General features: G+C 44.4%; 1 protein-coding gene across 3 annotated transcripts in view; it reads left to right on the top strand.

Moving 5' to 3' along the window:
• The window catches only part of JADE2 (jade family PHD finger 2), a 152,324-nt gene that overhangs the window by 116,560 nt on the left and 16,992 nt on the right, over positions 1–18,772 (top strand). For all 3 annotated transcript variants that reach the window (XM_048861811.2, XM_048861814.2, XM_048861810.2), the window contains exon 9: positions 7,355–7,816. In XM_048861811.2, the coding sequence (XP_048717768.1) occupies positions 7,355–7,816 (462 nt within the window). The remainder of the gene's footprint in view (positions 1–7,354; positions 7,817–18,772) is intronic.

Genomic DNA, 18,772 nt, shown 5'->3' with positions numbered 1-18,772 from the left:
AGGGGAAGAGCAGAAGGGCTGGTGGATTTGCTGCTGCACAACCTCATTAGCTATTGCTTCCCCCACCAAGCCACGGTGCAACCTCAGAGCTGCAGTAGCAGCCATGGAACAGCTCTCGGGTTCCATGAACTTGGGAAAAACTCCTTCCTCGGTACGTCCGTACATCAAGTCTAACTACGCAGTGCTGAGGTGGGATTTGGCTCTTAAACATCAGACATAGCAATGATACATAAGTGTCAGAGAGTAACTAGCCAGTTGAGGAACTTAATATGTCTTAATAATAGAAAGAGCTGCAAGCCTCTGTGATGTTTATGCAACCGCAATGGTTTTAATACTTTAAAGGGAGCTATTTAAAAGCAATCCTTTTAGCTTGAAATGAGATTTCACCATATTTCTTTAAATCTCCAGCATTGACTCACTTCTTTTTTGATGGCTTTGGGTGCATCTGCTTATTCACCCTGCCAGATGGAGATATTGTGTAATAATGGCAACTGCTTTCAAAGAACGGAAGGGCAGCGAAAGGAGTCAAATAGACTTGGCAGCATCAAAAAGAATTCAGATTCTCTGAGACTTCATCCTCTTAGCGCAGGCATCACACGTTAGCTGTGAGAACCTTTGGATTGAACGGATTTGAATTAAAGGTCACCTGAAATGGAACACAGAGTTTTATTGTCTCGTGTGCTGACAACTCACAGGTTACAAGTCTTCATAAGATTGCCACTGGAGTGTTTGTCAGTGCCACCATAGCTCTTGCAGAACAGCTCTGCTGAAAGAAAAAGGAATGTGCAGACGGTGCCTTTATTGAAGGACTTAAGGGATGAATAAGCAGCAGGTTCACCCGTAGCGGTAAATAAGCGTTGTATCCTCTGCTCTCATCAGAGGAACAAAGGCCTGTGTTTGCAAAGCCCTTAGGTTTATGTAACGAATTTTTGATCAGTGCCTGTTTATACAGGTGGAATCTAACCATCTTTGTCACCACTACCATTTTGTGAGAGCTTTAAAGAGAAAAAAATCTGTTTGTTATAGTACTTAGGCCTAGGTCTTCTAAGGTATTCAGGTGCCTAGCTCCCATTGATTGAAATGAAGATCTGGACTTTAGCGCTAACTTCTGAGGGTAGGAATGAGATAGTTAAGGTATGTGCAGGTCAGTTACAGATGAAACATTAAAAGAAGCTAATTTCACAGGCTTCCAGTGTTAGCTTTTCTTAGTGGCCAGTTTGACCGGGTTTCACTGACCTGACAGAGTAAGACTCTGGAAGATGAATCATAGAATCATAGAATATCAGGGTTGGAAGGGACCTCAGGAGGTCATCTAGTCCAACCCCCTGCTCAAAGCAGGATCAGTCTTCAACTAAATGAACCGTGCCTGGAGAAAATCTCCTTCATCTCGAACAAGGAAGGAGAGGAGGCCTTCTCAGTTTCATCGCTCTTCTCTCCTGATGCGTGGAAGCAGGATCACATTATAATAAATGGAGACTTCTTGTTCAGGGGATGTTCAGGGGAAATCATGACTTCATAGTGGTTCTTGTGGCTAGACGTGAGAATGTGCCAAAAAGAGTGCTGTATCCTCTTGGCATTTTCTTGTTTACATTGCTGAACCAAAAAACAAAGTATAAAGAAACATACTGATTACATATCCCGAAGGTACTGCAATTCCTGAGAATGCTGTGCACGCCAGCTTCCAAGACGGACTCAAGCCCCCATGGCAGGTCAAAACAGGGACTGGTGAAACATTGGACCCTTATTGGCAGAGATTATCAGTGCCCCTTTGTGAGAGGGCTTGGTGCCAGTTCTCCATAGATTGGCAGCAGTTCAGCCTTCTGAAGACAGCATCTCTTGATAGTACTGTCCTTTAACCTTCCTTCTTTGGGAAAGTGATTTTGAAGGTTACAGGAAAGAAGCTGTGGTGTCATCTGCCAATTAGGTAGCTCCTTAACCCTTTTCAGTTTGGTTTTGGTTTGAGTATAGAATAAAACGTCACTGGTTTCATTAGTAAGTGGTAGTCGCCTGACAGTGGACAAAGATCAGGTGCCAAGAGACAGACCTGCTGACAGACACCTTGCTCCCAGACAGCTAGCTCCTTAACCCTTTTCAGTTTGGTTTTGGTTTGAGTATAGAATAAAACGTCACTGGTTTCATTAGTAAGTGGTAGTCGCCTGACAGTGGACAAAGATCAGGTGCCAAGAGACAGACCTGCTGCATGGGTAAGAGGCCAGTGTCTTTGCAGATTCTGCACCAAGCCAAACCCAGAATGCTAGGGAAAAATGAAGACCATTTGATCACTAAATATTAACATCCATTTATTGGAGAACCACAGCTATTTGTGGAAATGTATTTCCTAAAGTCTGCAGTAGATAAGTCAGTTAGTCCTGTTCTGGTCAAATAGAGAACCATGCAGTGTTGAAAACTTACAAAAACATTTTTGGGGGGAAATGGAAATGAGTCTGATGTGCACTGTCCAAGAGCCTAGCTGTGATGTTCTTCCCTCTGCGTCAATACTGAACCAATGCCCTAGCATCGTACTAGGGCAGTTGTGATGCTGAAGATGCCCTCTTCGAGATGAGACCTAAAGCTGAGGTCCAGACCACTTGTGGTCACTAAAGATCCCATGGAGCTATTTGTAAGAATACAGCCTTGTCAACACTGTTGCCCTGACTGTATTTCAACTTTGGTAATTACATTCTCTTTCCCTAAATGCCCCCCTCAAGTTCTGCTGGATACTACATTTCCATCACATTCTGCCCTAAATCTGTTGTGTAGCACTGCTGTGAGCTGTTGCATTCCATGGCTAGAGGTGGCTGGAGTTCATTGGTGAATGAAATATTCCCTGTCTCTCTACTCCACAAGAGTGGTCTGAAGACATATTAACAGGTCAAATTCATCTCTGATGCAACTCCACTGGCTTCCCTGGACTTACATCTAGGGATGGACTTGGCCCATTGCCTCCAAAGTACTTGGAGATACTTGGATGAAAGGTGCTATACCAGGGTGGCCGAACTTACTGACCCTTTGTTGAGGTTCCTTCCCCACTCTGAACTCTAGGGTACGGATGTGGGGACCTGCATGAAACCCCCCTAAGCTTATTTTTACCAGCTTAGGTTAAAACTTCCCCAAGGTACAAACTATTTTACCTTTTGCCCTTGGACTTTATTGCTTCCACCACCAAGCGTCTAACAAATATATAACAGGGAAAGAGCCCACTTGGAAACGTCTTTCCCCCCAAAATGCTCCCCAAACTCTACACCCTTTCCTGGGGAAGGCTTGATAAAAATCCTCACCAGTTTGCATAGATGAACACAGACCCAAACCCTTGGATCTTAAGAACAATGAAAAAGCAATCAGGTTCTTCAAAGAAGAATTTTAATTGAAGAAAAAGTAAAAGAATCAACTCTGTAAAATCAGGATGGTAAATACCTTACAGGGTAATCAGATTCAAAACATAGAGAATCCCTCTAGGCAAAACCTTAAGTTACAAAAAGACACAAAACCAGGAATATCCATTCCATTCAGCACAGCTTATTTTATCAGCCATTTAAACAAAACAGAATCTAACGCATATCTAGCTAGATTACTTACTAAGTTCTAAGACTCCATTCCTTTTCTGTTCCCGGCAAAAGCATCACACAGACAGAGAGAACCTTTGTTTCTTCCCCCCCCCCTCCAGCTTTGAAAGTATCTTGTCTCCTCTTTGGTCATTTTGGTCAGGTGCCAGCGAGGTTATCCTAGCTTCTTAACCCTTTATGAGGTGAAAGGGTTTTTCCTCTGGCCAGGAGGGATTTAAAGGTGTTTACCCTTCCCTTTATATTTATGACACCCTCTGAGCCACATAAAATAATCTTCAAAGGTTTGAGAGCCAGACGCACCTGCCAGGGCTTGGGGCTTCTGCCCTGTGGCAAGGTGATGCAGCTAGAGACTTCAGCCCTGTGGGAAGCGCCTGCCTGGGCTTGGCCTTCAGCAAGAGCGGGGCTGAAGCCCCTAGACCCCGCTCCCTGCTGGGCAGAATCCCCTAGCTCCACCATCGCACTGCAAGGCAGAAGCCCCAAGTCTCCCATCCCCTCAGTTTGGTAGGTGGAGAGTGGGGTGGGGGGGCTCCGCGAGCTGCACTTTAACTGTGAAAGAGATGAATGTGACTTGCGAGCTGCAGTTTGACCACCCCGTGCTATGCAGTAGCATTATCATCACTATGTACTGTTACTGTCATAAGTATTGTGAGATCCAGTGTGCTACCCTAACTCCACTGCCTCAGCTCATTCCGCTTGCCAGACTGATGCTTCCCCAAGCACAGACTCGTTCCATTGGCATTCTGTGCTCATGAATGATTTGATGGATCAATATGTTTTTATTGTCAATTTGTGCGAGGTCCGTTGGTAGGTGCTGTGGATCAGGTACCTTTAATTGTTGCCCTGTCAGCTGAGCTTGCTAATTATTTTCTATTTGCATTTGGGGCACAGTCTCTGACAACTGCTGCTTGCCATCTGTCAAAGGAGAAATCCAGGACAAGTGTCATTCGATTTGTTTTATTTCTAAGGTAGTGCAGATAATCTTTCCTGTGTAAAGGGCGCTCTGTAGGCTGTTGTTTTGGCAAAAGCCGCAGACACTTGAATAATGATATTAATACTGTTGGTGACGTAAATAGTCAGGAAGGAAGGCAACACTGATGCATCCATTTTTTTTTTTTTTTTAGTTTGAATGGTTCTGGGTGTGCACTTTCGTTATGGTACAGTAGCTATTGATGCACATAACAGCTCAAAGGATCTTCCCAATGGTTTGGTTTAAAGTGCTCCCAGATGTTACTCCAATATAGATACAATTGACTACATCAGTAGCTAGATAGCTCAGTGCAGTAAAATAACCATTTTGGCAACCGGACAAGAAAACTCAATCAAGGTAACTTACAGCTGGCAAAGCTGTCCAACCTTAAAGTTCCATTAGAGTCAGGAAAGTGACTCCATCGAATGACATTGTGTCACTTTGTTGTATTTATTCTGTCCCAGTGACTTTCACAGCAAGTGTATGCAGCTTAATAACCAAAGGAAGATATGTTGGCTCTACCAAAAAAATCTGGGGTCTGATGATCAAGCTGTTATCTCTGTCCCTCCTAGGATCAGGAGAAATAAAGATTCTGTATTCAGAACTTTGCTGGCACTTCTGTCAGTGTATTAGGCAAACAAGACTCCTGCTCACTCTGCAATAGCAACAGTGGTAGCCATCAAAACATCACCATTTACCAATGGCTACCACACAGTGGTATCTGATGTACTGGTGTTGTTTCTCATTGTCAGTATAGGGAAATACCATAGTGTCTTAGTTAGCAGTGCTATGTGGTAACTGTGGTCACTTTTTAGTGGAATTTGCTTATTTTGATACACATTAACACAATTAGCAATGAGGTATCCACATATTTAAATCAGTTAAGAGGAGGAGACATGGATTCAAACATGGTTTGGATCATGGTTCAAATGGGCCCAGTAATCTCAATCTAATGCCTAGAGGGCATTTGTCCACATCCCGTGATGTCTCAACTCAGAGCTAGGTAAGTTCTGTGGTCTCTTTCCATCCTGAATATGACCACAGGTACTGTAGCACAACTGGTAGCCCCTCTTCATCGGAGATGTATGCATAGAATTAATAGAAGGAGTGCTAAAGGTCAGGATGGAGGTGATCCAAAGCTGACTGAAGTCTCTGCAAATCTTTCCATTGATTTTAATGGGCTTGGGAGAGATGTGTGAGAGGTTAACTTGGACACCACTTGCCTGCTCTATTCCTGGGTCTAGGTAGTCTCTTGCTTTGATAAGCACCGGCAAATTTATAAACAAAGTCAAGGGGAAATATCTAAAAACAGCAATGTTGAAAGCTCACGTGCTCTGTAACTTAATAACAGGGCAGGAATCCAAGACCGATGGGACAAAGAGGAAAAACAATAACGTTTTTGCAGTTTAAATACAACTGGAATTTTTATTTTTGAAAATTAAAACTTACCCGAAACCTCACCAAAAATGTGGAACATCCTGTATTTTTGTCATCAGCCTTCAGGAAATATCATAGGTTTTAATGTGGTCGTTCGTGCTGGAACTGCTCACTCCACTCCCCCCCCCCCCCCCCGCGCCCCAGAATAATGTTATATAAACTGCTAAATGTGGTGTCTACAGTAATAAGCCCCTCAGAATGTCTCGTTATTGCCATTTAACTGGTCATTAGCAGCTGAAATAGACTGATTTCATATGGATTATGGCTTAAATAATTACCTGACACTCTGAGCCATTAAAAATAGTTAATGAATAGAGGAGGGTTGGGGAGGAGAAAGTGCTGAAATGTGTACAGCCCACATGTTAGCTGGGAGATGGGTTTGCTTCAGTGTAGTTTAGGTTTTGCTGCATGTGGAATCCAGACAGAGTAATTTAACTATGAGGGAATTTAGCAAAATTGTTTGAAAATTCTAATTTAAAATAACTTTGGACAGCAAGTTAATCCCTATACCGATTTTAATGTTCATTTTCACGTTGTCTGTTCTAAATAAGCTGGGGTTCCATTTTCTTTTCCTCTTTTTTTCCCAAGCTAATTAGAGGGAATGGAATTTCAATAGGAGCTGCTTACTTATTAATGAAGGCACTGTGCTCCACGAGAGTTAGAAGCTCCCTAGATTTCTGTTTTACTCATGGACTGTGACCCCCTCTGTAGACTTCAGATAAAATTAGCAAGGCCATTTTTAGAGTTAAAGAAAAGGAAACTCAGGTAATTTAGAGAGAGAAATTACAATAAGAAATAAATTAATTCTCTATTGGGAGAGACTCATTTACCCAGCTACAGTCATTTGTCCATAATATTGGACCATAGTATTGACAAGAACAGTATTGCCTATATTATTGGACGAACAATCAGAACCTTATTTTTATAATAACCAAAAGAGAGGCCTGGTTTACGTGGGGGGCATCAGAAGGGCCGCAGGGATGAGAATGAAAGGAACCCAGTAGAGACAGCAGTTTAATGAAGATTCTTGTACTTGAAATTATGATGACTAGCCATACACACATGAGATTTGGGAAATATACTCATTTCTCAGTATGGGTGTCTACTCTTTGTACAATGTCAAGTTCTTATTGCTTTTCTCTGTCAAGCAGCTGGGTGCCCTGGAGTAACGTGCAAAGTCACTTATTGCATTACATACGGTAGGGTGATCCCTTTTATAGGCAGGCCAGGCTCACACATCTCGTTGTCCTGTTGTAATGGCCAAGTGCCGCTGTAGTCAGTGATGTCTTGTGTACAGTGATTTAACAGGAGTGAGCACGTTTCCTCAGTGTGCCATGATGGGCGGTGAGTGAAATAACCTGGGTTCCCTGCTTTGTCTTTTCTCCAGTGTTCCATGCCCGCCTGCATCACTGCATTCCACGTCACTTGTGCTTTTGACCACAATCTGGACATGCGGACTATTTTAGCGGAGAACGATGAAGTGAAGTTCAAATCCTTCTGCCTTGAGCACAGCAGTGGGGCTACCAAACCTCCAGATGAGGCACGAGCAGAGGCAGACCAAGCCCAGTTGGACTTGGAAAAGGTCACACTGCGGAAACAGAAGCTCCAGCAGTTGGAAGAGGACTTCTATGAACTTGTAAAGCCCTCCGAGGTAGCAGAGAACCTCGACCTAACTGAATCTCTGGTGGATTTCGTTTATCAGTACTGGAAGCTGAAGAGGAAAGCGAATTGCAACAAGCCACTGCTGACACCAAAAACAGATGAAGTGGACAACTTGGCTCAGCAAGAGCAGGATGTGTTGTACCGACGCTTAAAGCTCTTCACGCATCTGAGGCAAGACCTAGAGAGGGTGAGTAAACTTCTGGTTTAAGGGCCTACTCTGTTGTTCTACCAGGGCTTCTTTAATATGGGGCAGCGTCTGTTGGAAGAAACTGTCTTCATGTCTTTTGACCTAGTTAGATTTCCTTGACAGTCACTTCCCTTCCACAGTTTGTGTCCACAAAAAAGACCTCAGTCAGTTACACTTCTGCTCTGAGCTGCCTGTTTGTTATCACTGGCTAGAATTCTGCATAATATAGCTATATTACCAGAGCAGAACCCTCCAGTCATCCCACTTTTTATGTTCCCTATGTTTAAGTGTAGGTGTTCCTTTTAAAATATGAACAAAAGTTTGTGGACTTCCCGGGACAGTCCATTTCCTAGTGGACATATACATTCATCACAAAACCACCAACACAATTGGGACAGTTCTTGGCAGTCTCAGCAGAGAGGTCAAAGACTGAATGTGCACTGGACCCAAAAGAGAGGCCTGGTTTACGTGGGGGGCATCAGAAGGGCCGCAGGGATGAGAATGAAAGGAACCCAAAGGATTGGACCCAAAATAGAGGTTTCTAGTGTTGGCAATCAGCACCTTCCACCAGCATGACATTCACATTAAAAACAGAAAGATAATTTACGTAGTGTCTAAAAACAAAACAATAAGGGCAGATAAAATGGTAGACGTGAACTACAAGGCTGGTGGAACTAAGTCTTTCATGGCTTGGTCCAGCTGTCTCCATACGGGGAAATGGGCCACCTCCTCTGGGAGATCTCTGAATGGACAGAGCTTTATGTCACATGCCACCTGGGGTGTATCACATTAAACTCCACTGAGGCAGGTTCACTGCCCATCAGACCATCCCAGGTCCCCTTCACAGGCTGGTGGGCCCATTGTTTGACCTGCGTGTTCTGTGTCTGACGTGAGTTTGTGGAGGAGAGGGAAAACCCTGAGGACTTTTGCCTGGTGGCTTTTTAAGGAAGAATCAATGTCAGCTAAGTTACAATAACAAACAGTTGTGACTGGTCTCTTGCAGTTAACATCGCCTGCTCTCCCCGGTGTGTCCGCTGCTTGCTCGGCTTGTGTATGCAGGCAGCAAAGGGATATTTATAAGAGACCTACTTTCTGAAGAAACACCAGGCTGCTAGCACACTTAGCTTCTTGTAAATTTCACTTTAATGGCTGCATACAGGCATGCAGCTGACAGAAATAGTAGTGTCAGCAGAGACAGTATGAGCAGGGGGGCAAGGTGCTGGGACAGAGCAGGCAAAAACAGGAAGAGGAAGAAGCAGTACAACATGTGTAGTGAAATGACACAAAATTGGCAGGGGGGAGAGAGAAGGATGTCAAAGCACTGAATGGCTATTGCAAACCACTGTAACAGGAAGGAATAGTGCACAGGAGTAGGGTCATAGAGTTATGGGAAAGGCCTATTAGAACATGGGGTCCATGCCTTGAAAGTACAGAATATAGGCCTTCATGGAGGACGTCTTAGATGCTATGCAGCTTACACAGCTGTGCCAAATTTAAGGTATGGGTTATGGGAGACTCATATGGTACTGAACGGAAGCTGGACAGAGCTAGAGGGAAACTAGGACTTTGTTTCTTCTGCTACGAACCTTCCCTCCGCCCTATATTCCACACTTCTCCTTGCTGGTGTGTGGAAGGACTGCCCACCTACAACGTGCCAGCCCCTCTTCTCCTTCAGTCGGTGCAACCATCAGTGCTATCCACTCTGCCTGAATCACTCAGCAGAAGAAACAGCTGAGTTCATTTGGGGATTAAACAGAGAGCACAGAACATTTGCAGGCCAGCCCTCAGCCGCAGTTTGGCCTGGTCTTTCAGGAGTGAGAGAGGGAAAGGAGCAGGTTGGCAGAGTGGCACGGTTTGTCCTGAGCACTTAAGGGGGCAGGTGGGATAGGAGGGAAGCAGGAAAAAGCATATTTTAGCTTGTGCTTTGATATTGCCATCTCTCTCAGGCTAAATAGGGATGGAGCTGGTCAGTCCTTGGATGGAAGACCTCCAAGGAAATTCCAGGGTGCAGCAGAAGGTGGTGCTGGTTATTTGGTAGGTGATGCTTCTTGGAGTGGGCCATGGTTGGGAGTGATGTCTTCCTTGTACATCCCTTTATCTACCTCACAAGGCTGTTGTGAGTCTTAGTTAGTGTTTGTTTAGTACTTTGAGCTCCTCAGAAGAAAGGTCCAATAGAAGAGAAGATTATTAATTATTATTATTTTTAGGACAGGGAATGCGTTAGCCTTGAGCTAACCCTGCTCCCGTCGCGTCCATTATGGCTTGGTGCATCAGGTGTAGCTCCATTACTAAGAATGGGATTTTAAATCAGGAACATTCAAAACATCTCAGAAATACTCTCCAGATGCTATTGCTTTCCAGGAACATTGGGCCCACAGATAAATCTTTGCCTAACTGATGTGAAAGCCCAATCATCCAGAAACGTATTACAGTTTAATGCAGCCTAAACTGAGCTACTTGCATGTGGAATTTAGACGCCAGCTTTGATCACTCTGGTCTTTCTCTCTGCCTTTATGTGACTCACTTACAGACCGTTCTCCAGTTGGAAGCTCTAGTGGATGCTGAGCTGTCGTTTGAATCATGTGTCTTTTCTACGGAAATATCAATTCTTCTGTCTCCTTACGAATATTGCCAAAATACATCTTCACCTACACTCTCTGTTCCTCCCTCATTGTCCATGCCTGAACTGCCACGATGTTTAGATCAGTGATACACACTTTGTGCTGGGCTCCCTGTACACACCATCAACGGGATGTGGCTGGTACAAAACCCTGCTGCCGAGGCTCAGACTGACATGAGGCAGGGCATCTTTAGGTGCCAGTCAGAGTCCTGAATACCATAGCAGGGCAGTAGCACTAATGTAGTTGAGTTTGAGAGGAGATTTCTGTTTAACAGCTAGCTTGTCTGCATGCTCTAAACTCCACATACATGTGCAGACGGTCTTGAAAACTGTTGTGCCTCTTCAGGATCTGGGGTAGGTTTAGTGGTGCAAATTTGGAGTAATTTGGCCCTGGGGTTTCTGAGATACTGAGGTCCTAAAGAAAGGACCTGAGAATAACATTTTCTACTTCTTGTAATGTTTTTTGCACACACCTGGGGCTCAAATTATTGCACTGATCTGCCCCAAACTGGTATCACCTGGTTGGGTTCAGTCTTAGCTGGTGCCCAACACCCACTGCTGCTTCAGAGAAGTAAGATTTAAAAAGCTATTAGGCATCCAAGATAGCTATGCCAAGTGGCTCGAGCGTTGGGCAATGTGCTACAGACTGTGTATGTGCCATGAGGCTGGTGCCGTGGTGAGCAAAGGTGTGCACAGGCATGCTTGATCTCAGATGACATCAGGTAGAGATGTTCTTACCGGTGAGGTTGTTAGACCATGGCCTTTTTGTACTGGAAATCCATACAGAAGAATAAAGAGATGGACAAGACTAGGGAGAGTGGGCTAGAGAACCTTGGGATGTAGACTACATGACCTAATAAATATTTGTCATCACTTAACAGCTGTGATTCTAGCACTTTTAAGTTTCCTTTTCAGCAAATTTCCTCTACTGGAATGCCCACGTCTCTGTTCCCGGAATTCTAACAGGATTTTTTTTTAATCTACTCCAAGTATTGGTCTGTTTAAATCAGCTTCAACAAAAAGCTCTACACTTCCAAGGGGGTCAGGTCGGCATCAGAGTTTGGCCAGGGAGGCAGGAGGGGTGTTGTTTAGTAGTGTAAATAGCAATCTCTAAGCAGAGGCAAATAATGTTTTCTTTCAAAACTACAAAATCATAGAGGAAAGGTACTGCCAAACATTTTGATACACAGGTTGCTGAAGGCAGTTGTTTCCCTCATAAAAAAATTTCAGTTTGATGTTTGCTTCAATCCAGAACAAAAAGAAGGGCACATATTAAAATATACAATGTATAAATCACTTCTTTATATTATAAAAAAAAAAAGAGCAGCTTTCCCTCCTACAAAGTAAGTGCTTCCCAGTTGTCCTGAGGTAACACCAAGGGCCCTAGATGTTTAGATAATCCTGTATGAGTTTGTAGCTTACAAAGCAAGGGCCTGGCAGTAAAGCCCATCTCATCTCAATACCAGAAAGATGCAGTCATATTGGAGGGAGTTCAAATAAGAGCCACAGAATTGATGAAACGGCTGATTAAAGAGCTAAATATGAATAGCATGGCTAAGCAGTGAAAAAAAGAGGACTGGAAGACCACCTACAATCTGGGAAGGACACAAACGTGCCAAGGGAGGGAATAATTATTTTGGGGGCTGCAAGGGGATATCACTAGAAATAACAAAATCAAATTTAGAAAGGAAATAGGCTGAATATTGGGAAAATTTCCTGGCAGTGAGATCAATTACACTGCGGAATAGTTTTCCCAAGAGAAATAATGGATGCCTCACTGACTGGGACAAACTCTTAGAAAATGAACTGCGGGTAGCAATCATGGACTTGCAAGTGGATGGACTAGATAATTTAATAGGTCTTCTCCATTTCTGTGGTTCTGTTATCTCCCTCTATCCATATTTAACAATTTATTTTTAATATTGAAAAAAAATCATGCCATTAGCAAATGGCCATGATTGTCCTCCTGCATTCAGAGCCTTTGAAAAGCATAATAATTGTTTGAGCACAGGAGCTCTACGTCTTTAATTACCTCACTTACAAGCAGTTGTTTTGTTTGTCTAGGCTGTTATTTACAATTCAGATCCTGGAAGCTCACTGTCAGTGTGAAAATTCATGGACATTAATTCATTGGTGAAGCGCAAGCAAATGCAGAGCATGGGGCAAATGTAAATGAAATACATGATGTCTCCCCATTGTGAAGCTTTCAGAAAAAGCCTGCGACACACAAGACTGCTGTTTATAATTTTGGTAGCCACATTAGGGAAGGTTGGGGGAAAAAGATCAGGTTTGATGTGTCACTGTTAGAGACACAAAGGCTCCTGAACACTTGCAGTCTAAGTAGTCTGTGAATCATACAAAAGGTCTGGTAAGTGATTTGGATAGAGCAGATTGGGAGAAAGAAAGTATTTATTGATGTGTCAATACAAGTTATTGAAAATTTCCTTATGGCCAATTCACTTCGCTGTCAGTTCCTGGGAACTAATATTTGCCTCCTAGTTTATTGCCTTCCTCTTGAGCCCCCATCTAGCTGTGGCTTTTGGAAAGTCAGGAGGCTCAGTAAACACTCAGTGTCAAGTTGGATTAGATGCCATTAGCATTTTCTGTTTTACAGCAGAGACAATACATTTCCTCTAAAAAATATTGACCCTCCCCCCAAGACACAGCCATGGAAACAGCGTCAGACTGTCACTCCAACCACAGATACTTCAGGCTGACAAAAACTGCAGTGATTACATTCAGCACAAGGCAAATGTTAGCTGGTATCACTTGGCAACTGCACCATCTTTCCAGGCTGCCGAGGGGATTTTGATCAGTAACCTCTGCATGTGCATCTGACATTTAACCAGCGGCACAGAAGTGCAGATGAACAGCTTACACATTAGGGACCAAATCCTGCCCTCATCAGTGGAGCAATGGAAAACAGAGAGGATGCCTACTGCATTTTTTGCTCCAGGGATGCTGCCAGTCAGGGCTGGCTGAGAGGTGTCCTTTGCTGAGCAGGAGCAATACATGCACCCATTGTTTGCTAGCTAGTGGTTTGCGGCTGATGGCAGCTTGTATGGGGGTGGGCATGCCACCTGACTCACAGACCCATCCCTTGTGGGGACCTGAGCTGTGGGGCTGTGTTTTAGGTGTGGCCAGCTTTTTGTGTCTCTCATTATACCCAACAGCAGAGAGCAGGATTGAACCTGGCACTGGTAAAGATGTCAGAGCAAATTCAACTTTGAGTTCCCCACATGCACATCCATTGAGCTCATCCGATGTAAATGGATAGGTCTTGAGTGGACTGAGACAGAATATTAATGAGAATAGAGCTTGGCTCATCAGTGACTGGAAGAACCAAGAAATCATGTGGGCTCAGGACGGAAGCAGAGATGCATCTCTGTTTACCTTATTCAGTGTCACTGACAGTGCATGGCAAAAGGCTTGAACCATAAACAAAGTCTTGTTGGAGGAGAGCAGTTATTTTTTACACTGCACTGGACTGGAAGGGCAAACAGAGGAGGGCTGCAGTTCTTCAGCTTGAGGACTGATCCTGAACTCAGGTGTCAGTACTGAGCTGCTAGAGTCCTGGACATGCACCAGTGCTATGACTGTAAGGAAGTAACTTGGCACTTGGGCTGCTTTTTCCTCCCTCTCCCCTCAGTCTGTGGCTGGCTTGGCTTGTGCATAAGCTATCATGCAGTTCTGACGGGAGAGCACATCTGCGCAGGTTTTTACTTTCCCGTTGAAATTCTTGAAGTGTACAGTACTTAGCTTTTCTCTGGAGAGGGGTGGGGAGGTTACAAGTATTGGGACTTCAGGAGAGTGACAGTCCTAGAAGAATTGGGACAATTTCGACCTCTTGATAACTAGGCTTATATCTGAAGCTTTGTCATTTGCACACCGGAAGTTTCTCTTGTTTTGAACAAAGTTCTCCATGTTGGACAAAATACACGAGCAACTAAAGGCAAATATTTGACTTCTATTAATAAACAACGTATAGGATGGTGCAATGGGCAAGATTCTAGAGTATTTTGGCATAACTCTTGTGACAGGTTCCCCCTGGGATGTCACCTGGAACTGGGGTGCCATTGAGCCCCCTGACCCACCAACCTGGGCTCCCTTTACACTGTACTGCTGTGACAGGACCTCAAGCGCCCTCCAGCACACATACAGGTAGGGACACACCCAGCTGCAGCTACATACAAATGCTGAGATCAGCTCCGCATGGGAAGGCTTCAGCTAAGGAACTGCCCATGTACTCAAGTGCACCCCCATCCCAGAGGGTAAACCCAAAATTATACCATTTTGTGCTGCACAGAGATCTGTACACCATAAGCTCATGAAATTCGCCCCCTCCCTCAGTGTGAAGAGAGACTATACAACAGCTTTTTGCCCCAAGTTATGACTCCCACACACTGGTTTGTGATAAAGCAAAAAAAAATTATTAACTATAGAAGATAGATTTTAAGTGATCATAAGGGATAGCAAACAGATCAAAGCAGATTACCTAGCAAATAAACAAAAATGCAGTGTAAGCTTAATATACTAAAGAGATTGGATATGAGTAGCAAATTCTCACCTTAAATGTTGATTGAAGCAGGCTGCAGGGTCTTAAGGGGAAAGGTACATTTGCTTGCAGCTTAAAAACCCCAGGTGTTCCTTTCAAAGGCTAAAATTTCCCTTCAAACTGGGTCCAGCAATTCCTCCCAGTTCAGTTCTTGTTCCTCAGTTGTTTCCAAGAGTCTTCTTTGGGCGAGGAGTCAGTGAAGAACCACAATGATGTCAATCCCCTGCATTAAATAGCTTTTGCGTATGGTGAGAACCCTTTTTCTCCAAGCTTGGTTCCCACACCCGGTCAGTGGAAAAACACTGGTATTCCAAGATGGAGTCCAGTACTAGGTGACTTGGTCACATGTCCCTGTAGGGTCACAGCAGCCATGAGCTGAAGGCTGCCTACAGTGTTCTCAGGAAAAAAGAAAACGAGTACTTGTGGCACCTTAGAGACTAACAAATTTATTTGAGCATAAGCTTTCGTGAACTACAGCTCACTTCATCAGATGTATTCAGTGGAAAATACAGTGGGGAGATTGATATACATAGAGAACATGAAACAATGGGTGTTACCATACATACTGTAACGAGAGTGATCACTTAAGGTGAGCTATTACCAGCAGGAGAGCAGGGTGGGGGGGGATCTTTTGTAGTGATAATCAAGGTGGGCCATTTCCAGCAGTTGACAAGAACGTCTGAGGAACAGTGGGGGGTGAGGGCGGGAATAAACATGGGGAAATAGTTTTACTTTGTGTAATGACCCATCCACTCCCAGTCTTTATTCAAGCCTAAGTTAATTGTATCGAGTTTACAAATTAATTCCAATTCAGCAGTCTCTCGTTAGAGTCTGTTTTTGAAGTTTTTTTTTTTTAAGAATTGCAACTTCTAGGTCTGTAATCGAGTGACTGGAGAACACTTCAATCTCTTTGGTCACTTGCTCCTCCCCTACACAGGGCTGGCCCGAGGTGCTCACCCAAGGCAACCCCTCAGCCTGCATGGGGCTGGCAGCACTGCTCGGTCGAGCCCTGCCTGCCTCCAGCCTGAGCCCTGTTTCCCGCTCTGCCCAGGGCTGGCCTTACCCCCCCCCCCCGGTCCTCTACACCCCACTTTTTGATCAAGTTGGCAAGGACAAACGGGACAAATGCCCACTTTTGTCAAAAAGTTGGGATGGCCAGGACAGGGCTTAAAAAAGGGACTGTCCCAGGCAAAACAAGGACGTATGGTCACACTCAATAGAACATATGAATCAGAACTGCAGGATTGAACCCAGGGGAAAATATACCAGTTATTTGGTACTTTGGATTTGTACCATTTTTATAGAACGTATGGTCCCGATCCTCAGCTGGTGTAAATAGGGATAGCAGTCAATGGAGCTACACTGGTTTGCACTAGCTGGGAACCTGGCCTGATAGTTGGATACGCTCTTCACTTTTTGCCTGCCAAGCCTTTACTGTGGCCCTTATATATCTGCATATAATAAAATCTTTTGCACTTCTGTTGCATTTTTTCATCCACGGATCACAGAGCACTTTACAGACATCAGCTCTTTCATTATATCTGTTAGAATTGCCATCATGTTAAATTAAGCAAATCTGTCGACCACAGTGGTTTTAAAGCTAATTCCTGAAACTAAAACTGAGTAAATTGGAAAAGCAATTTACCCCGCTCCGCCTCGCCCTGCTCCCACCCCCATGGATGTTAGTTACTGAATCCTTTCATTCAGATCAGCAGCGTCGCTGGATTTGGGTACAGGATTTGGGTACAGATGGTCAAGTGTAACTCCCTGGTTCCTACATCTCTTGGACACTCTGGACTAAAGCACTGGGAAGCTGTAAAGCTGAAGTCCAGACCTTTCTCCTGAATTCAGGTTACTGAACTTTGACTTCATGGTAAAGATAAAGATCAAACTTCCTGATATTTTATGTTCAGCAGAAGGTGGCAAATAAAACCCCAAATAAACGAAAGCCTGAAAAATTGTGCACAGAATGTGGATAAAATAGCATCTGTAAATGTGTTGTAGATTAAAGCAAAAGGTCTGGCAAGAATTCAGTGACCAGCATGTCTGTTCACTGTGCGCACCCTTCTGTTTGGGGTCTTAACTTACCCAGGAGTGGAGGGAGGAATCCAATGGGGGATAGTGGCATAACTACCCCACAGCTTCGGTACAAAAGGAGCAGTGATGTGCGTCTGTATCCTGGCCGTCAGCAACTATCGGTGTGGGGATCTGTGCATAGGAGCCATTACTGGGTCCATATGTGGGCCATGCCCTCTGAACTTCCAGGGTTCCCATCAGAGATGGCCTGCAGAGCAACCTCTCCATGGATGCTGAAGGCACAGCCTAATAGGAGCTGACAGTCCAGTGCCCCAGAGCATGGGTGGGAGGAAGAAAGCCCAGGAAAGTCCCTTCCCCCTAACGTTCTCCATGCAGGGGGCAGCTGTGATATGGCTGCCTGTTCACAAGGAGAGCAGATTATGCTGCCAGAAGTGTTCCAGACCTCAGAGGGGACAAATAGGGATTGGTTGTGGAGATAGCCATGGCCTCTTTCCCTCTTGCACACTGGCTAGCGTCTGGGAGGGCTGTACTGGGAGAGCACGTGCTACGTGTGTCCTATGGGTGTAGGATCTGCCACTCGTGAGCAGGCTGCCCTTTGTCCCTGGATGCATTGTGCCTTTTGGCCTCTGCACATATAATGACTCCCGCTATTGCCACTTGTACAGTGCGCTTGGCCCTCTCCCTCCTGCAAGGCTCAGGCTCCCAGAGCCAGAACTGAAGCCATTTGCCTCTGTCCCTGTTCTCTGAATGTCTTTTTTGCTAGACCAGGAGAACATAAGAACGGCCATACTGCGTCAGACCAAAGGTTCATCCAGCCCAGTATCCTGTGTGCCAACAGTGGCCAATGCCAGGTGCCCCAGAGGGAGTGAACCTAACAGGTAATGATCAGTGATCTCTCTCCTTCCATTCATCTTCACCCTCTGACAAACAGAGGCTAGGGACACCATTCCTTACCCATCCTGGCTAATAGCCATTAATGGACTTAACCTCCATGAATTTATCCAGTTCTCTTTTAAACCCTGTTATAGTCCTAGCCTTCACAACCTCCTCAGGCAAGGAGTTCCACAGGTTGACTGTGCGCTGAGTGAAGAAGAACTTCCTTTTATTTGTTTTAGACCTGCTACCCATTAATTTCATGTGGTGGCCCCTAGTTCTTATATTATGGGCACAAGTAAATAACTTTTCCTTATTCACTTTCTCCACACCACTCATGATTTTATATACCTCTATCAATCCCCCTTTAATCTCCTCTTTTCCAAGCTGAAAAGTTCTAGCCTCTTTAATCTCTCCTCATATGGGACACGTTCCAAACCCCGAATCATTTTAGTTGCCCTTTTCTGAACCTTTTCTAATGTCAGTATATCTTTTTTGAGATGAGGGGACCACATCTGTATGCAGTATTCAAGATGTGGGCGTACCATGGATTTATACAAGGGCAATAAGATATTCTCCGTCTTATTCTCTATCCCTTTTTTAATGATTTCTAACATCCCGTTTGCTTTTTTGACTGCCGCCGCATACTGCGTGGACGTCTTTAGAGAACTATCCTCGATGACACCAAGATCTTTCTCCTGATTAGTTGTAGCTAAATTAGCCCCCATCATATTGTATGTATAATTGGGGTTATTTTTTCCAATGTGCACATTACATTTCATTTGCCATTTTGTTGCCCAATCACTTAGTTTTGTGAGATCTTTTTGAAGTTCTTCACAGTCCGCTTTGGTCTTAACTATCTTGAGCAGTT

The sequence above is a fragment of the Caretta caretta genome, chromosome 8 (assembly GCF_965140235.1).
Source record: "Caretta caretta isolate rCarCar2 chromosome 8, rCarCar1.hap1, whole genome shotgun sequence".
Taxonomy (NCBI): Eukaryota; Metazoa; Chordata; order Testudines; family Cheloniidae; genus Caretta; species Caretta caretta.
The sequence above is the reverse complement of the archived record's forward strand: the minus strand, read 5'-3'. Positions and strand labels throughout refer to the sequence as shown.